General features: G+C 40.2%; 1 protein-coding gene across 1 annotated transcript; it reads right to left on the reverse strand.

Moving 5' to 3' along the window:
• Nucleotides 1–6,930: 6,930 nt before the first annotated feature.
• fjx1 (four-jointed box kinase 1) lies at nt 6,931–8,343 on the reverse strand. The gene has a single exon (XM_016292387.1). It carries the CDS (start codon nt 8,332–8,334, stop codon nt 7,144–7,146), a length of 1,191 nt encoding a protein of 396 aa, XP_016147873.1. The 5' UTR covers nt 8,335–8,343; the 3' UTR covers nt 6,931–7,143.
• Nucleotides 8,344–16,231: the final 7,888 nt, after the last annotated feature.

Genomic DNA, 16,231 nt, shown 5'->3' on the forward strand with positions numbered 1-16,231 from the left:
CTGAGGCTGGGTGTGTGGCGGGTGTAAAGGGGGATTTGATTAAGGAATAGAGAAGCAAAAAAAACTTTCAAGCTTTTGGATGGAGGCAAGAACACAATGAGTGAGACTGAGTGAGCATGCCTGCCTAATATTAGCGTGAGGCACCGCATTAACAGCCTGCTGTGATGGGAATATAAAGACACTGGTTTCAAACTAAAACTGAAGTATCCACTAATGCTTCAAGCAATGTTGAACAAGAAAACAACAAGATACAGTCGAGAATCTAAAGAAAGAGCTCAGAAAATTTTGCACATCACCTTAGTCTCATATGTATCTTGTTTCCTGATGCTTGAACCAGCATTGTTATCGTCAACTAAGACCTAAAACTATTAAAAACATTTGTTGTTAAATGAAATAAAGCTGAAATAATTAAATATAAATATTACAAGAATTAGAAATATTGCCTCGGCACATAACTGAAATCAGTTCTAAATTTACTAGCTGAAATAAACAAAAACAAATATATGAAATAAATATAAATAAAAAATAAAAATGAATGAAAACTATTTAGAAATATATATATACAAAAATAAAAATGACAAAAGCACACTGCAGCAAAGTTACTAAAGATTAAGCTAAAATTAAAATAAAAACCGAACATAAAAGTAAGAGATAATTCAAAATATTTAAACTAAATAACATCTACTAAATTATACTAAAACAACACTGACTTCAACAGCAGTAAGAGAACCACACTAAATGTATAGGGATAGTTCAAATGAAAATGAAAATTCTATAAAAATTTACTCAGCCTCACGTTGTTCCAAAGACTGACCTTCCTCTGTGGAACATAAAAGAAGTACTTTTTTTGTCCAATCAGTGAATGTCAGTGGGGTCCAGTATTGTTTTGAACCCCACTGACTTTCATTGTTTAGACAAAAACAGTTGAAATATCCTTCAAAATATCTTCTTTTATGTGTTCAACAGAAGAAAAAATCTCATGCATACAACATGAGGATGAGTAAGTGATGCCAGAATTTTCATTCTGGGGAGAACTGTCCCTTTAAGACTCACCTTTATTTGATATTTTGAATATACACAATGCCATAATCTAAATCTCCATCTCAACATGCACCGTATCACATTCTACGCGTTTGATGCACGGACAGACAGCAATAATGAGATAACATTCGTCTGCCTGCATACGTAATGGAGCGGTTCACAGATGAATAAGATAAGCTCCCTATTGCTTAATAAAAGAGTGCTTCTCTGGCCTTGTCCTTAGTGCAAAAGTCAATGGGAGAACACAACGGCATGCATACTAATAATGAGCCCACATCCCTGGAGCCTGGGACTGTTTTTGTTCTGGGACCCTGAGCCACTGTTTGAGCCTCCGTGGATGTCTCTTTCTGAGGGCAGATGAAACCATCAGAAGCCCAGCGGCTCTGCAGGGATGACAGCTAACAGAGCAGCTCACCTCAGACTTGTGATAGCTTGATGGACGGACGATTAGCATTTCCTGCTTGTAATCTTTTGTGTGGCAATGAAGGGAAGATATGTTTGCCGTTTTGTCAAGTGAAAGTGTGGCGCTCACTCACCATTCCCCTACGGGGGATCTTTAAAAGTCCTGCATGAGCTCGCAGACTGCACTGAGCTTGGAATACATGTTTGATGAGAGGAAGTGAAGTCTGTTTTTAAACTAGCAGTGAACTGAATAAGTGAATAATTGGCCCTCAGAACCTTTCACTGAGTAAAGAGCACAGATTAGTGATGGAGTCAAGGGTGCATTCGAGAAACTCCAGGCCTACAAACTCCCAACAGAGCAGAAGAAAGCTTTTGAATATACTGTTAAAAAAGTGCCCTGTTAAATTACGGTACGAAGAAAAAAATTACTGTAAAAATACAGTGACAGTGTTTCAGGTATACAAGATGCCATATTTTTGTCTGTACATTATATTTCACAACTCATAACTGTATCATTAAGTGATATATTGTTACTTTACCAAAATCTGCTTTTTACCTTAAAATGTGCTGATAACCACAAAAATAACACAGCTGGCACAATAGAAAGCCACATGATCACTGTAAGTGGCCTGTGCATAAAACGTGGGCAGTACTCTTATATAGTAGGTGCATATGGACAAACACACAACACAAAAACACCATCATGGACAGACAAAATGCAATAAACAGTAACTAAATAACATAGCACGTAACACATAACACCCTCATTATAACATTACTGGCATCAAAAATTTGAAAAAAAATATTTAAATAAAATATAATCCATGTGTCATGCAGGGATGTTCTTTTACCAGTTTTCATAGTAAATTAAGGAGTAATTCGCAGTTTTTACTTCCAAAAACCATAAATATGATTGCTTTTTACAGTATAATTACCGTAATATCAACAAAGATTATACACTGATTATCTGACATTGCAAACATGGTCAAAAATGTGTCGCCTGTGTGTTCCAGTTTTAGGGCTTGACAGCCCACTGAACATGGTAGTTTGATAGGCAGGTGATTAGCATTTCTTCCTTGTTCTCTTTTGTGTAAAGGGAAAGTATGTTTGTTGTTTGGGAGAGTGAAAATGTGGTCCACACTGACTGTCCCTCGGTGGGGGGTCTTACCCATTACAATAAGCCATGACTGAGCATATAGACTGCACTGACCACTCTTGGCACAGGGAAAACAAAATATTTGCATCACCTGGTGCTCTAAGGCATTTAATGCAGGATGAAGTATCAGAACTCCTGAGGGAATTACTGAGGCATTCCCTTGTCTGGAGATTCCTGAGAGCAAGGTGCAAGGGGGTCCTGGGAGAGGAGGGGGATGAGGGAGACACAAAATGACACATGATATGGGATTAACATTCTCAAATATTGTCCACTATGTGATTAATCCTATCTATTATCTGTTCTTTTCTTTCGTTATTAATATGCACAAAGATTTTCAAAACAAAAATCTTAAAAATCATCTTTGTTTTTTTTGTTTACTTTCTGGCAGAGTGGTACACCAATGGTGGCCTGCAGGAGTCCACTTGTTATAACAGACTGCCACCTGGTGGCTGAATATGCGGTCGCCGTGATTTTGCCAAGTAAGACATGTTCCTGGATCAACATCTTTTGTTGATCCTGGATCAACATAACTGTCCAAAAATATAGACTTAACCCAATCCCTACCCCTAAACCTAACCCTACCCATAATTCATTCCTAAAAACAGTGTGAAATGATAACTGATTAACAAGGGCGTAGAAGCACCTAACCCTGATGTAAGCCTAAAACAGATATTTCCTGAAAAGTTATCCCTTAATTCTGATTGGTTGATAGGAATGTTGATCCAGGAACATGTTGTACTCACGTGAAATCACGTTCACCTGAATATGCACAACTTTGATTTCTCTGATCACTGTAGTTTTTGATTAAAGAAAAGGGGGGTGGGGGGGGGGGGGGGGGGTATGTGTTTAAACATATGTGTAAAACATATAAATATGTGTTAACTTATGTTTATTATGTAAAGAGAAAAAACATTACATTTCTAACAAATATGTTCTTTTGAACATCCTATTTATCATAGAATCCTAAAAAAAAGTTTCATACAGTTTCCACAAATGTATTAATCAGCACAACTGCTTTTTCAACATTGATAATAATAATAAGAATCAATTAGAATGATTTCTAAAGGATCATGTGACACTGAAAACTGGAGTAATTTCTGCTGAAAATTCAGCTTTGCCATCACAGGAATACATTACATTTTAAAATATATTAAAATAGAAAACAATTATTTTAAATTGTAATAATATTTCACATTATTGTTGTTTTGACTATTTTATACCTTCAATTATTTAATTACGAAATGCAGCCTTGGTGAGCAGAATACACTTATTTCAAAAACTTTAGAACAGTAATGTAAAATAAATCTCTCTTTCAATATACAAATGAAATCTCTCTTTATAGTAAGAACGTATTATGAAAGAGTCCACTCATAAAAATAAAGGTGCTTTAAAAAGTTCTTCAAGCGATGCCATAGAAGAACCATTTTTGGTTCCACAAAGAACCATTCAGTCAAAGGTTCTTTAAAGAACCATCTCTTTCTTACCTTTTTGTAATGGCAGGGGCTAGTGAAACAGCCATTTTTCCTCTGTGCTAAATGTGCTTTGAGATCAGTGGAGGGAAACACAGGGGAGGGAATGTGCTGTGTGCCATTCTCCTATTTATTTTTATGGCTCTTCCGTTTTCCTCAGTGTGGTAGCAAAATAGGGCCTGGGGAGAGAGAGGGAGAAATGCCAATTACTGCCAGTCTGCTACGGAGTGCTTTGGCCTCGCCTCTGTTCTTCCATAGCAACTCATGAATTGCATGTGTGTACATGTGTTTGTGTGCATGAGTAGATTTACTTCAACAAAAAGTGCATTCATGAGCAAGTATTTCTTTCGAAATCCTTACTATAACAGGCAAGAGACACAAAAATACTTGTTACTGGCAAAATAATGAGGAAAAATCTATTTTATGTACAGCTTTCCACTAATGCACAATACATTCATGTGCCAAGGTTGTGAAAAGTCTGAAAAACAGAGTCATTAAATTCTCCATAAGTTCACGCTTACACCCACTTTGCCATTCTGCAACTCTCACGTCTGTTCTGATAGATGGTGATCCAACTCAAACTTCTCACACTTGCACTCGGCTCCATTTGTCATTATTATAGATGGATTCTATTTGGTTCCATCAGTGCTAGTGGCGTACAGAGAGGGGAAAGCTGTTTGTGTGGAGGCTGAGTAAATTATTTGTGTTCCATAGAGAGGGGAAATGGGTTAATATTTTAACCATACTTGACACCCTAACAACAGGGAATTGGTTTCACTTTTGTTGAAGTTTAGAAAATGTGAAAAAAAAGCCCATATAGTGTACAAGCTGCTCCATATATCACTGTAAAATAAAAAAACTACAGCAGTACACAAAACCACAGACCTTTGAAAAACAGAATAAGGCCTGGTCTCTGAGGCCATTACATAATGCCTACAGCCTTGCTTCAAATACAGAAGAACTTCCTTCTGGAACGACTTTGAGCGTCATGATTAGAGTTGGGAATACAAATGTTTATTATCTATTTTGAAAACAGTTGTGCTGCTTAACATTTTGAAACCATGGGATTAGATTTTTTTCAGGATTCTTTGATTAATAGTAATTTCAGAAGAACAGCATTTATTTGAAATAGAAATATTTTGTAATAGTATATCTTCACTGTCACTTTTGATCAATTTAATGCACCCTTGTTGAATAAAAGTATATAAAAAAAAGACTTCAAAAAGCTACTATGCTGCACACAACACCAGCATCCTACAGTTAGAGTTTCAGTATAGTACACTTACTGATATAGTTTATGATCCGCAAACTGTAAGAGTAAACATATTTAGCTATGGTTGTAGGGTGTGTTTGACATGGAAAGTGACTGATTGGGCAGGTGGCTGATCTGGTATAAACATTCCCCTCTGCTTAACCTCTGATCTCCACTTAATCACTTTTGCTGCTCCCTCTACTGTATATAAGCTATAGGACTCCTATACCAACATGAATTATTTAAAATATATGTGGCATAGAAAAGTATTTAAAAAGCTCACTTTGTTGTTAGTGATCCTGATCCCTAAGCAGTCATGATAAAATATCTTAAAGAGGCTATGAGTGATGTTAATGAAAGCTGCAAATTCCTTTGAAACCAAATGCCCCTCAACACTGGCCATGAAAGGTCTGAGAGTCTGTGGGGAAATGCAGGAATGGAGCCTTCTGTTCTACCTTATTTGTTTCATTCAAGTCCCTCCCTCAATTCTCATGAAATAGTATTTCTCCCACATGACTAAAGCTGTATATTGCATTTTAAATGAGCATTTCTACAACTTTTGATGAGATGCCAAAGTCATGCTCTCATGAAAGTGTGCTCAAAGATTTCACTTTAATATTTAGTGACAGTTCACCCTGCCTCCATCACATCTGATTATGGAACTGAACATTGACATTTTTAATAATATAAATCAAAATATTCGATTTTAATTTCTTGCAAACAAGTAAGGATTTTTTTTTTTTTGGCTGACTCTGCCAATATAAATGTGGGCAAATACACTAATAAAGTATAATTCTGAACTAGGGAAATAATGCATGTAATTGTATTTCAGGAAGGGTTTCATAGAGTATATCAGTCAAAGAGATCAATATTACTGATAAAGTATTAAAAAAACATTCATAATAAGCTGCATTGGACAGTCATAAATCATTCTGTCAGGCCTATATTCAACCAATGCTATATCTACATGCTATAGAAATGAGAAGCATCATGGCTGAACAGATGGGGAGGGTTGCAATTTACTTCTATTGGACCTACAAATATTGCACAAAATTGAATATAGTGTAGACCGAAATTTATAAAAAATTACTAAAATAAATGAACTGGTACGTTTACGTTACGCGAGTTACAACTCACCCCGGTAGTGTGGTGGTGTAACAACAGCACTCTACACTTGACCATCATTTACACAGTTTAGGGATAAATAAATATCATAAAAGATGTGATGCATCCAAAATTTAAGACATATGTAAATTTGAGACAGTGTGAAGAAAAAAAAAAGAATACATTTAGCTACAACGCTCCCCGGTTTTCCCTAATCATCAAAACCATAATAACACAGCTAACATATCACACAGGCTAAGAAATGAAGGGAAACGTGTATTTGATTTTTATTTTTTTATTTTGACTGTAAGATCCACCAACTCTTTATTATTGGTTATTTATCTTAAACCAGCTTGCTGCCTGCCCAAACCGGTGCTCAACTCGTTTGAAAGCTGGTCTCCCAGTCTGGCCCAAAAAGTGCCCTAAATTCTTCTAAAACCAGTCAAAATAGCAGCCTGTGAAACCAGTACACTAGCTTAAGCTGCTTTAAGGTCTTTTTTTGGGGAGGCCACTTTTGGTACGGTCCATTCTGCACCACCAGGTGATGCAGCAGGAGATGTGGAATGATTCAACCCATAGACTAAACAATAACATCCTTTTGTTAATATCCCTATTCTATCACGTTATTCATTCATTCTATAGAATTAATTAATTAATGCAACGCATTTATAGACCAACGTGTAGCACCTACATATAGAAACACCTGAGCTCGCAAATGTCTACATGATTTCCGTGCACTGCTTAATATGTTTGTAAACGACATCAATCCTGTACTGCAATGTAAGCGCGTGCTCTTCAGAAAGAGAGCCCAGCTCGCGCGCCAACGGTTCCCTCGCGCGGTACAGTTCATACAGCAGCTTCGCACTGTTACCGGAGCGCTTCATCTCAGATATGCGCCGGACTGTACTTCTCCGAAACATACACGACGAACTCAGCAGTAGTCTGTGGTATCGCTCCCAGAGGTCCAGCACTCTGTATCCGTGAACAAGCCCTGCCTCGTTATCAATAAAAAGCAAATGTCCATTGATTGTTTTGAGAAGATTATTAGTGGTCCTCTCCATCACGCGCGCGTCCCACTGGAGACTGAAAATGTGACTGACAATTCGATCGAAGTTGGCTGTTAAATAATCAAATATGATTAGATCACTCCACTGCATTAATTCAACCAGATATGTTACAGTCATGTTGGATATTGTCTCAGCAGAGAGTTGCAGACCTCCTCCTTGCTGCTTCCGCAAGTGTAATGGAATAAACACTCCAGTGACATTTGGAATGAACTCAGTGAGAGACACAATGGCATTTGGCGACCATTCTAACGCCTCGATATTTCCTCGCACACTTGCCCACTGCTCACTGGACAGGTTCAGTTTGGAAAGCGCCAAGGGCGGAAGGTTGGAAATCCCAAGCAGTTCCGCTAGATAATACGAGAGCGTTTCGCCCAGCACTTGATCCGCGTCGATGCCGTATCGCACGCACGCTCGCGTGCCGTCGGCGAAGGTCGCGAGACGGTTTGTGGGTCTGCCGCAGCCCGCTTCCAGTACAACCACCCGAGCGTCCCGGACCTGCTCTCTCCACTTCCTCTCGTGTTCCACGCCAAAAACACGAGTGGAGAGACTGTCCAGCCACGCGCTCCAGAAGACCCGGTGCTCAATCACGTTATTCCGAATGACCGGGGAGCGAATATTGAAAGTTTTTCCATCGCGCAATCCTGCGTTCTCTGGCGCGTGTCTTTTAGAAAAATTGACCTGCTCGTTTAAAGCAGAAAATACAACGTCTCGTTCAGTGGATTGCTGGACAAATACAGACCAAAGATGTAACTTCACATTTCCTATCCAGGTAACTATTCCAAGCCACATACAAAGTGACGCGCATAATTGAACCTTGCCAGCGTTCATGATTTCAAAACGCATTTGAGTCCATTTCGCTTTCCATTTACCTCTTCTTCTGCTGAAATATAATCATTAGGAATTCTCCTCTCCTATGCGATGTTCCCTGCCTCTCCTCCCAAACTCTTCCAGCGTTCAGTATAGCTCCAATCGCACGGGCGCGAACCATGTGACCATAATCAGATTGTGAGACTTGACAAATGTGGTCTCATATTTCTCCAGGGGGAATGCGAATGACGAAAATGTTAGACGAGGATGTTTAGACTTTTCTGGTAAATGCACAGGAAACTATTCGGATTTGATATATTTACAAACTTCTCAACAGTAGCACTTATTTGCATAGTAAGTTGTTAAAGCCTTAGACTGAGGTCTCTGGCGACCTATCAGTTACATGGCGTGATTAGTTGGCGGGCCGGTTGTTACTTAAAGGGATAGTTCACCTTCAGTTGCAGGCCCCCATTGACTTCCATAGTATGAAAAAAAAAACACTATGCAAGTCAACGGGGAACAGCAACTGAAGGTGAACTATCCCTTTAAAGGCGCACTCAGTAACTTTTGCTGATTAAAATGTTTTACACACAGAAAACAGCACTTATATAATTAAGCTGATATGCTCACATGCACTGAAGATCATATAGCCTATAAAAAAGGCAATTCTTCTTTTTTATATGAAGTGGGTTATAATTGCTTTAACACGAACGACCAAGCAAAGTCATATCTACAAGTGGGAGACTCAGAATTCTAGATGATGCAAGTTGGAAAGCAAGCCTGTGGTGGATGGTGTAAAGTGAATCACTCAACTTTCACAGTGTGATTGAACTATCCCTTTAAAGGCGCACTCAGTAACTTTTGCTGATTAAAATGTTTTACACACAGAAAACAGCACTTATATAATTAAGCTGATATGCTCACATGCACTGAAGATCATATAGCCTATGAAAAAAAGGCAATTCTTCTTTTTTATATGAAGTGGGTTATAATTGCTTTAACACGAACGACCAAGCAAAGTCATATCTACAAGTGGGAGACTCAGAATTCTAGATGATGCAAGTTGGAAAGCAAGCCTGTGGTGGATGGTGTAAAGTGAATCACTCAACTTTCACAGTGTGATTTATGTAACAAAGAAGATTAGTTGTGATATGTATAAATAAGTCATAGAAGTAGACATTTTTCATCATTTTGAATACAGATAGTTATGTGGGTTTATTGTTCAATGTAATTCTTTTGTTTAGGCTACTTCAGGCTTGAATGTGTGACGTCACTTGAAGGTGCACTTGAGTGCAGCATTACTACTATTACTGTAATAATGTTCACTTTCTATAGTACTTTCAGCCAGTGCTCAAGGCATTTTAACAAGCATAAACAAAAGGATACATCTAAACAAAACAAGCAAATCAGATCATATAATATTTACAATGTACATACAACAGACACAACATTATTGAGTCCGAGTCGACATGATAATCCAGAGTGATATGGATTGGTAAGTATGCGATCCACCAGACAGCCCAAACACTCAGAGTTTGAAAGGAAAAATGAAACATCCAAAAAAAGTCATGAAACAAACTGCAATGATCTGCAGCTTTCACACCACAGATTGGGAAATCCAACACAGCCACTACAGCGAGAGAATTCATGGCACACCAGCGACATAACATTTATTTATATAGCACATTTAAAAATTCACCTTTAAATAATGCATTTTTTTTTCAACAATGACATTAATTTGTAAAAAAAAATTGGTTTGGTGTGCTAATATCACAACATTATGGGTTGTTTTGTCATGTGTGAGCAGATCCTACTGTCATTCTGTTTTGACTGGTTACTTATTACTTGAATACACTGCCAAAAATACAGCTGGTCAGCCCATGTTCCCAAAATGTCTGGCCAGGAGCATGAAAAAGCTGCAGGTGTTGTGCCTAAATCCTGCCCCTGCCACAATTCTGTCGCTCTTCACCTGAATGCACACCTGCTGAGAAGACTGTTATATGTTGTGGTTTGAGTGCAAGATACTAGTTTGGTGGTCCCCAAAATGGGATGTTGTTATAGTGGATCAAAGCCAGACCATGAACTGTGTTTCCAAAAAGCATCATTAGCCAACTATGGTCTCAAGTTCCTTTGAAACCGACATTGTTCAACTATTCTGTGTTTCCCAAATACCATAGTTCAAACAGACATTTCCAAAAAGCATCGCAAACTTATGTGGTTGGAACTACAGTTCTCAACCTGTGGTTAGAAGCACAGTCTCTTGTTAGTAAGACACGTGGACTTAAATTAAGCTCTTGGGCACAATAAGCAAGATAACATGCAGTACAATGTCTAACATCTAACATTCCATTTAAATAGATCCATTTAAATCTATAGGGTAGTCATGACATAATGGCAAACCCCAAATTGCTCCCCGGGTGCCCCAGCAAAATGTTCACGGTGTGTGTTTTTTCAGTACTGTGTGTGTACTGTCAGGGAGAAAGAATGAGAATTCAGTAGCAAATGTGCAAAACAACGTTTATTGGGAATTCCCAAAGGAAGATGACCAAAGTCAGATAGGTAAAAGGGGGAGGTAACTCCGGGTAGCGCAGGAACACAATGAGCAGCCGATGATCGAGGATCCGTTCAGCAAAGCCCACGGCAGAGGAGAGGAGGAAACTCCAGGAACTGGTCAGATAACAGAGAGACACGAACTGAACAGGGTGACGACATAAAACGATCTGACAACACAGGACAGAAAACACAGACCTTAAATAGGCCAGCTGATCAGCCACAGCTGGCGCTTAATCAGCGGATGGCGCTGATCACCGGCAACACAAACCACACCCATACCCACAATGACACGGAGAGGGTTGAATGAGTCAGTGAGCCCATGAACCGTGACAGGACCCCTCCCCCTAGGAACGCCACCTGGCACTCCCAGACGAACCTACCTGTTGATTTTAATCATCAATAAGGGAGTGGTCCAGAATGTCCCTAGCAGGAACCCAACTTCTCTCCTCCGGACTGTAACCTTCCCAGTCCACCAAGTACTGAAATCCGCGTCCCCTCCATCTTGAGTCCAGAATGCGGTCAACCGGATAGGTGGGTTCCCCGTCTACGAGACGCGGCGGTGGGGGAACCAGGGCAGGCGGATTAACGGGTGAACGAAAAACGGGTTTTAATTTGGAGACATGGAACACGGGATGAATTCTCCTGTACGCCGGAGGAAGTTTGAGGCGGACTGCCACCAGACTGAGAACTTTGGTGACAGAAAACGGGCCAATAAATTTGGGAGCTAGCTTATTACAAATGGATCGGAGAGGAATATTCTTGGAGGAAAGCCACACCTTTTGACCAATGACGTAAACGGGAGGCTTCGACCGGTGGCAATCGGCCTGAGCCTTGGTGCGCGTCCTCACTTGGAGAAGAGTCTCTCGGGCTCTTTTCCAAGTGTGATGGCACCTCTGGACGAAGGCGTGAGCAGAGGGGACCGCGACTTCGGATTCCAGACTGGGAAAAATAGGTGGCTGGTACCCTAAGCTACATTCAAACGGAGATAGGCCCGTGGATGACACTGGTAACGAGTTGTGCGCGTACTCCACCCATGAGAGTTGTTGGCTCCAGGAGGAAGGATTCTGAGTAACCAAACATCGCAACGTTCTCTCAAGATCCTGGTTGGCCCGCTCCGATTGGCCGTTACTCTGTGGATGGAAACCAGAGGATAGACTGACACTCACCCCCAGTAATCTACAAAACTCCTTCCAAAATTTGGAAACAAACTGTGGTCCCCTGTCGGAAATCATGTCCATCGGGAAGCCATGAATGCGAAAGACATGATCAACGACAGTAACCGCTGTCTCCTTGGCTGAGGGTAATTTGGGCAAGGGAATGAAATGGACCCCTTTCGAGAAACGGTCCACTACGGTCAATACCACCGTATTGCCCTGGGAGGGCGGGAGGGCAGTGACAAAATCGAGCGAGATGTGGGACCAGGGTCTCGAAGGGACCGACAGCGGTTGAAGTAACCCATCAGGGGGTCGATTGGAAGTCTTACCACAAGCGCAATCTGAGCAGGCCAAAACAAAATCTCGGACGTCACAAGCCATAGAAGGCCACCAGAATCGCTGTCTTACGAGGAAACTAGTCCGATTCACCCCTGGATGACAAGCCATGCTGGAACAATGACCCCACCGAATGACGTCGGACCGTAACCTCTCCGGCACAAATAACCGACTCGGTGGGCAACCGGGCAGAGGCGTTACCCCTTCTAAGGCCGTGCGGACCTTCGACTCGACCTCCCATACGAGAGCGGAGATGACGAGTCTCTCAGGCAAAATACTCTCGGGAGTGGACGGGTGCTCGGAAAGTTAAAAAACACGAGACAACGCATCGGATTTGATGTTCTTAGATCCCGGGCGATAGGAAAGAGTAAAGTCGAAGCTACCGAAAAAGAGTGCCCACCGTGGCTGCCTGGAGTTAAGTCGTTTGGCGGATCTGATGTACTTGAGGTTCTTGTGATCGGTCCAGACAATAAAGGGTACCCCCGAACAATCTGACCAATGACGCCATTCTTCCAGTGCTAACTTGACCGCCAACAACTCTCGGTTACCAATGTCATAGTTACGTTCAGCAGGTGATAAACAATGGGAAAAAAACGCACAAGGATGCATCTTGTTGTCCGAGGAAGAGTGCTGGGATAGCACCGCACCTACCCCCACCTCTGAGGCATCGACCTCCACCACGAACTGACGTGTGGAGTCAGGGGTTACGAGAATGGGAGCCGAAACAAAGCGGCTCTTGAGGTTGGTAAATGCACCTTCGGCTGCACCAGACCACCTGAACGTAGTCTCAGTGGAGGTCAAGGCAGTCAGAGGAGCGGCTAGTTGGCTGAAATTGCGAATGAAATGCCGGTAGAAATTGGCGAACCCCAGGAACCTCTGTAGGGCCTTACGGGACCCCGGGGTTGGCCAATCCACCACAGCCTTAACCTTGTTAGGATCCATGCGCATTCCCTCGGACGAGATGATGTACCCCAAAAACGGAACTGACTGTGCATGAAACGCGCACTTCTCCGCCTTGACAAAAAGCCCATTCTCGAGCAGCTTCTGGAGCACTTGTCTGATGTGCTGAACGTGTTCCTGGAGAGAAGAGGAAAATATCAATATGTCATCCAGGTAGACATGTATGAACTGATCAACCATGTCTCTCAGCACGTCATTCACGAGTGCTTGGAAAACCGCGGGGGAGTTAGATAACCCAAAGGGCATAACAAGATATTCAAAGTGCCCTCTGGGGCTATTAAATGCAGTTTTCCACTCATCCCCCTCCCTTATGCGGACCAAATGATAAGCATTATGCAAATCTAGCTTGGAAAATATGGATCTTGAATTGATGAATTGCTAAGTTATTAGTTAGTTATGTTACTTCTGTGGAGTTCTGGAAAAAAAAGTGTTTTTGAAATACATTAAATGTTTAGAACATATTTATTTAGTGGATATACACTAACAGCAGTTCATCTGTAAAAACCTATACCTATTCAGTGCAGATAACAAGTCTGCACTGAAATGTGCTGAAGTTGCTAGAAGGTCTAAGAAAACCAATTAAGTATTTCTGTATGGAGATGTTGTCATGTTTTATGGCTGGAAGGGTTGACAAGGGGTCTTTGCTATGTTGGGATACAGGTGTTGTTCTTTTAATCCTGGCCAATTTGTCTGAAAGGAGATTGGTACAGAGACTGTGAGCTGGTCTTTGAGAACAAGTTTTGTCATGTTGTATGAGCTCTATGTCATTAGCTTGAAATGCATCAGACAAGTCCAGTAGAATGAGGAAGGTTGATCTGGAGGTAGCTTCGGCCCGCTGCAGGATATCATTGAAATCAGTGCAGCAGCCTATGTGGAATGTCCACTTTTGTAGCCAGATGCTTGTTCTGTTGAAGAAAGAAAGATCCCTGACTGACAAGAACTCAAAAATAAACCTTAATAAATATTTTAAAAGACTGTTTGTTTGCTAAAGGCTGCTTAATCACTGGGCCGGCTCAAACATAACCAGAAGAATCATACTAATCACTTAGACAGGTATTCTAATTGTGATTTAGCAAAGCAAATAATAGGAGTAAGAAGCTTTATTGTAGGCGATTTTGGCAATCTAAAAAACTAATCTAAAAAAAAAACGAATCTCTTTTAATCTAAAAAAAAAAAAAAACTATACTTTTTTCCGAAGGTTCTTACAAACAAAGCAATTTGTCATATATTAACTATTACTTCTACTTTTTGTACACAAAAGCTCACGTTATGCAGGCACTTCACTCCATTGTCCATTCTGATCTATTTAAATGCATTTAATGATCCATTCATTTTTTACTTTGTGAATGTAACAAAGAATAGTGACGCAGGTGGTATAAAAAGGAGCAACATTAAAATATAGTGGATAAATGTTGCAGAGCCAAACAGAGTGTGTGCCAAAGTGGCAAAGTACCGAAGTGTCTGTTACCTCGATGTTCCTTCTCATTGGAAATGCACATTTTAGCAAACTTTGTCCAGAATGTCCATGAATATTTTAGAGAGGAGCCATTTTTCCCTTCAGACTACCCTCGAGCAAGAGATGCTAAGTAGAACACACCATCAGCAACGGTTCTTGAATGTTTCTTATTTGGTAGTTGACTAACTCAAAACATCCAGAGGCAAGTCTAAGTTTTAATAAGTGATTACAGTCTCATGCTATCATACCCTGCCGAGTAAGGATATAATCCAATATAGATGTTAATAGAGTGTGACTACCCCTGAACAGAACAAAAAGTTTGTGATAATCGAAACGATCGTTCAAATGTCCTTTTAAACTGTCAATGCGATTCATTAATATTTGTCCAAGACAAACACTCAGTCTGGGAAGAGATGTTTCTTTGAAAATATGTTTTAGACACTGTCCTTTCTGTGGAATTTTGTTTATATGTTGCAGCCACAGCTGAAACAAATTAAATGTCAGAGTTGCATGTAAAACATCTCTGACAACCCCTCAAAAAACCAAACATGTTGATAGTTTTCGTAAATGTATTATACACATATATTTGCCTGCTGTTGGATACAAGTTTCATTGTTTCATTGATGCTATACTTCAATATGACATATACAGTAGTTGTAAAACTGCTAAACATTCTGAGGACATAACCATTTTAGAATTTGTTTTCAATATGCTCACAATCATAAACATGCACAACTGTAGTGCTATATGGATTTGGATGTGGATTTGGAGAGAATGAAAAAAAAATTGAGGAGGGTTTATATGGAAAATTGATACTGTATGGTGTAGAGAGGGTGGGAAAAAATGCAGTAATAAAAATAAGCTGGAAAACAGTTGCAGAGATACTTTTTGAACAAAAGTATCGTTATACACTACCCGTCTAATTATAAATATTGATAGGTGAGATCAACTGTTGTTTACCAGCAGGGTAATTAAAAAGCTTTTTTTTCAGTTTTATAATGTGTTTGTTCCTTTTGTCTTGTGACACGTTTGTTAATCACCACAGTCATAAGAGCAGGGGTGTTTCTTTTCATTCAGACATAATGAGTGTATTTGGGAACAGTTAAGAACATGGAAACCAACTCAAAACAAACGGGGGAAAATGTTTTCCTCTTTAGTCTGTCCTGCTCAACCGGTCCAACCGAGGAAATAACCCACATCTGTCTTTGTAACACCCACCTTAGAGAAAAACAAATCTTTTTCTCATATCAAAAGCGAAAGTTGCAGCAGAAGGCTGAAAGTCTACATGTAAAGAAAATAATCCAAACTTATCAGGCAAATGGAAAAACAGATGAGGGCGAGCGAGAGAGAGAGAGGGAGCAAATGATAGAGTGTTCTCAAAGTCAGTCATTCGATAATACCTCTCCACATCCTATTATCTGCTTGACCAGTAAAATGGTGCCTATGCATATATATATATATATATATATATATA

This window comes from Sinocyclocheilus grahami, unplaced genomic scaffold (genome assembly GCF_001515645.1).
Source record: "Sinocyclocheilus grahami isolate Dianchi unplaced genomic scaffold, SAMN03320097.WGS_v1.1 scaffold284.1, whole genome shotgun sequence".
Classification (NCBI taxonomy): Eukaryota; Metazoa; Chordata; class Actinopteri; order Cypriniformes; family Cyprinidae; genus Sinocyclocheilus; species Sinocyclocheilus grahami.

Excerpts from the sequence above, each read along its gene's own strand:
- fjx1 (XM_016292387.1), bottom strand. The coding sequence starts at position 8,334 with ATGCGTTTTGAAATCATGAACGCTGGCAAGGTTCAATTATGCGCGTCA.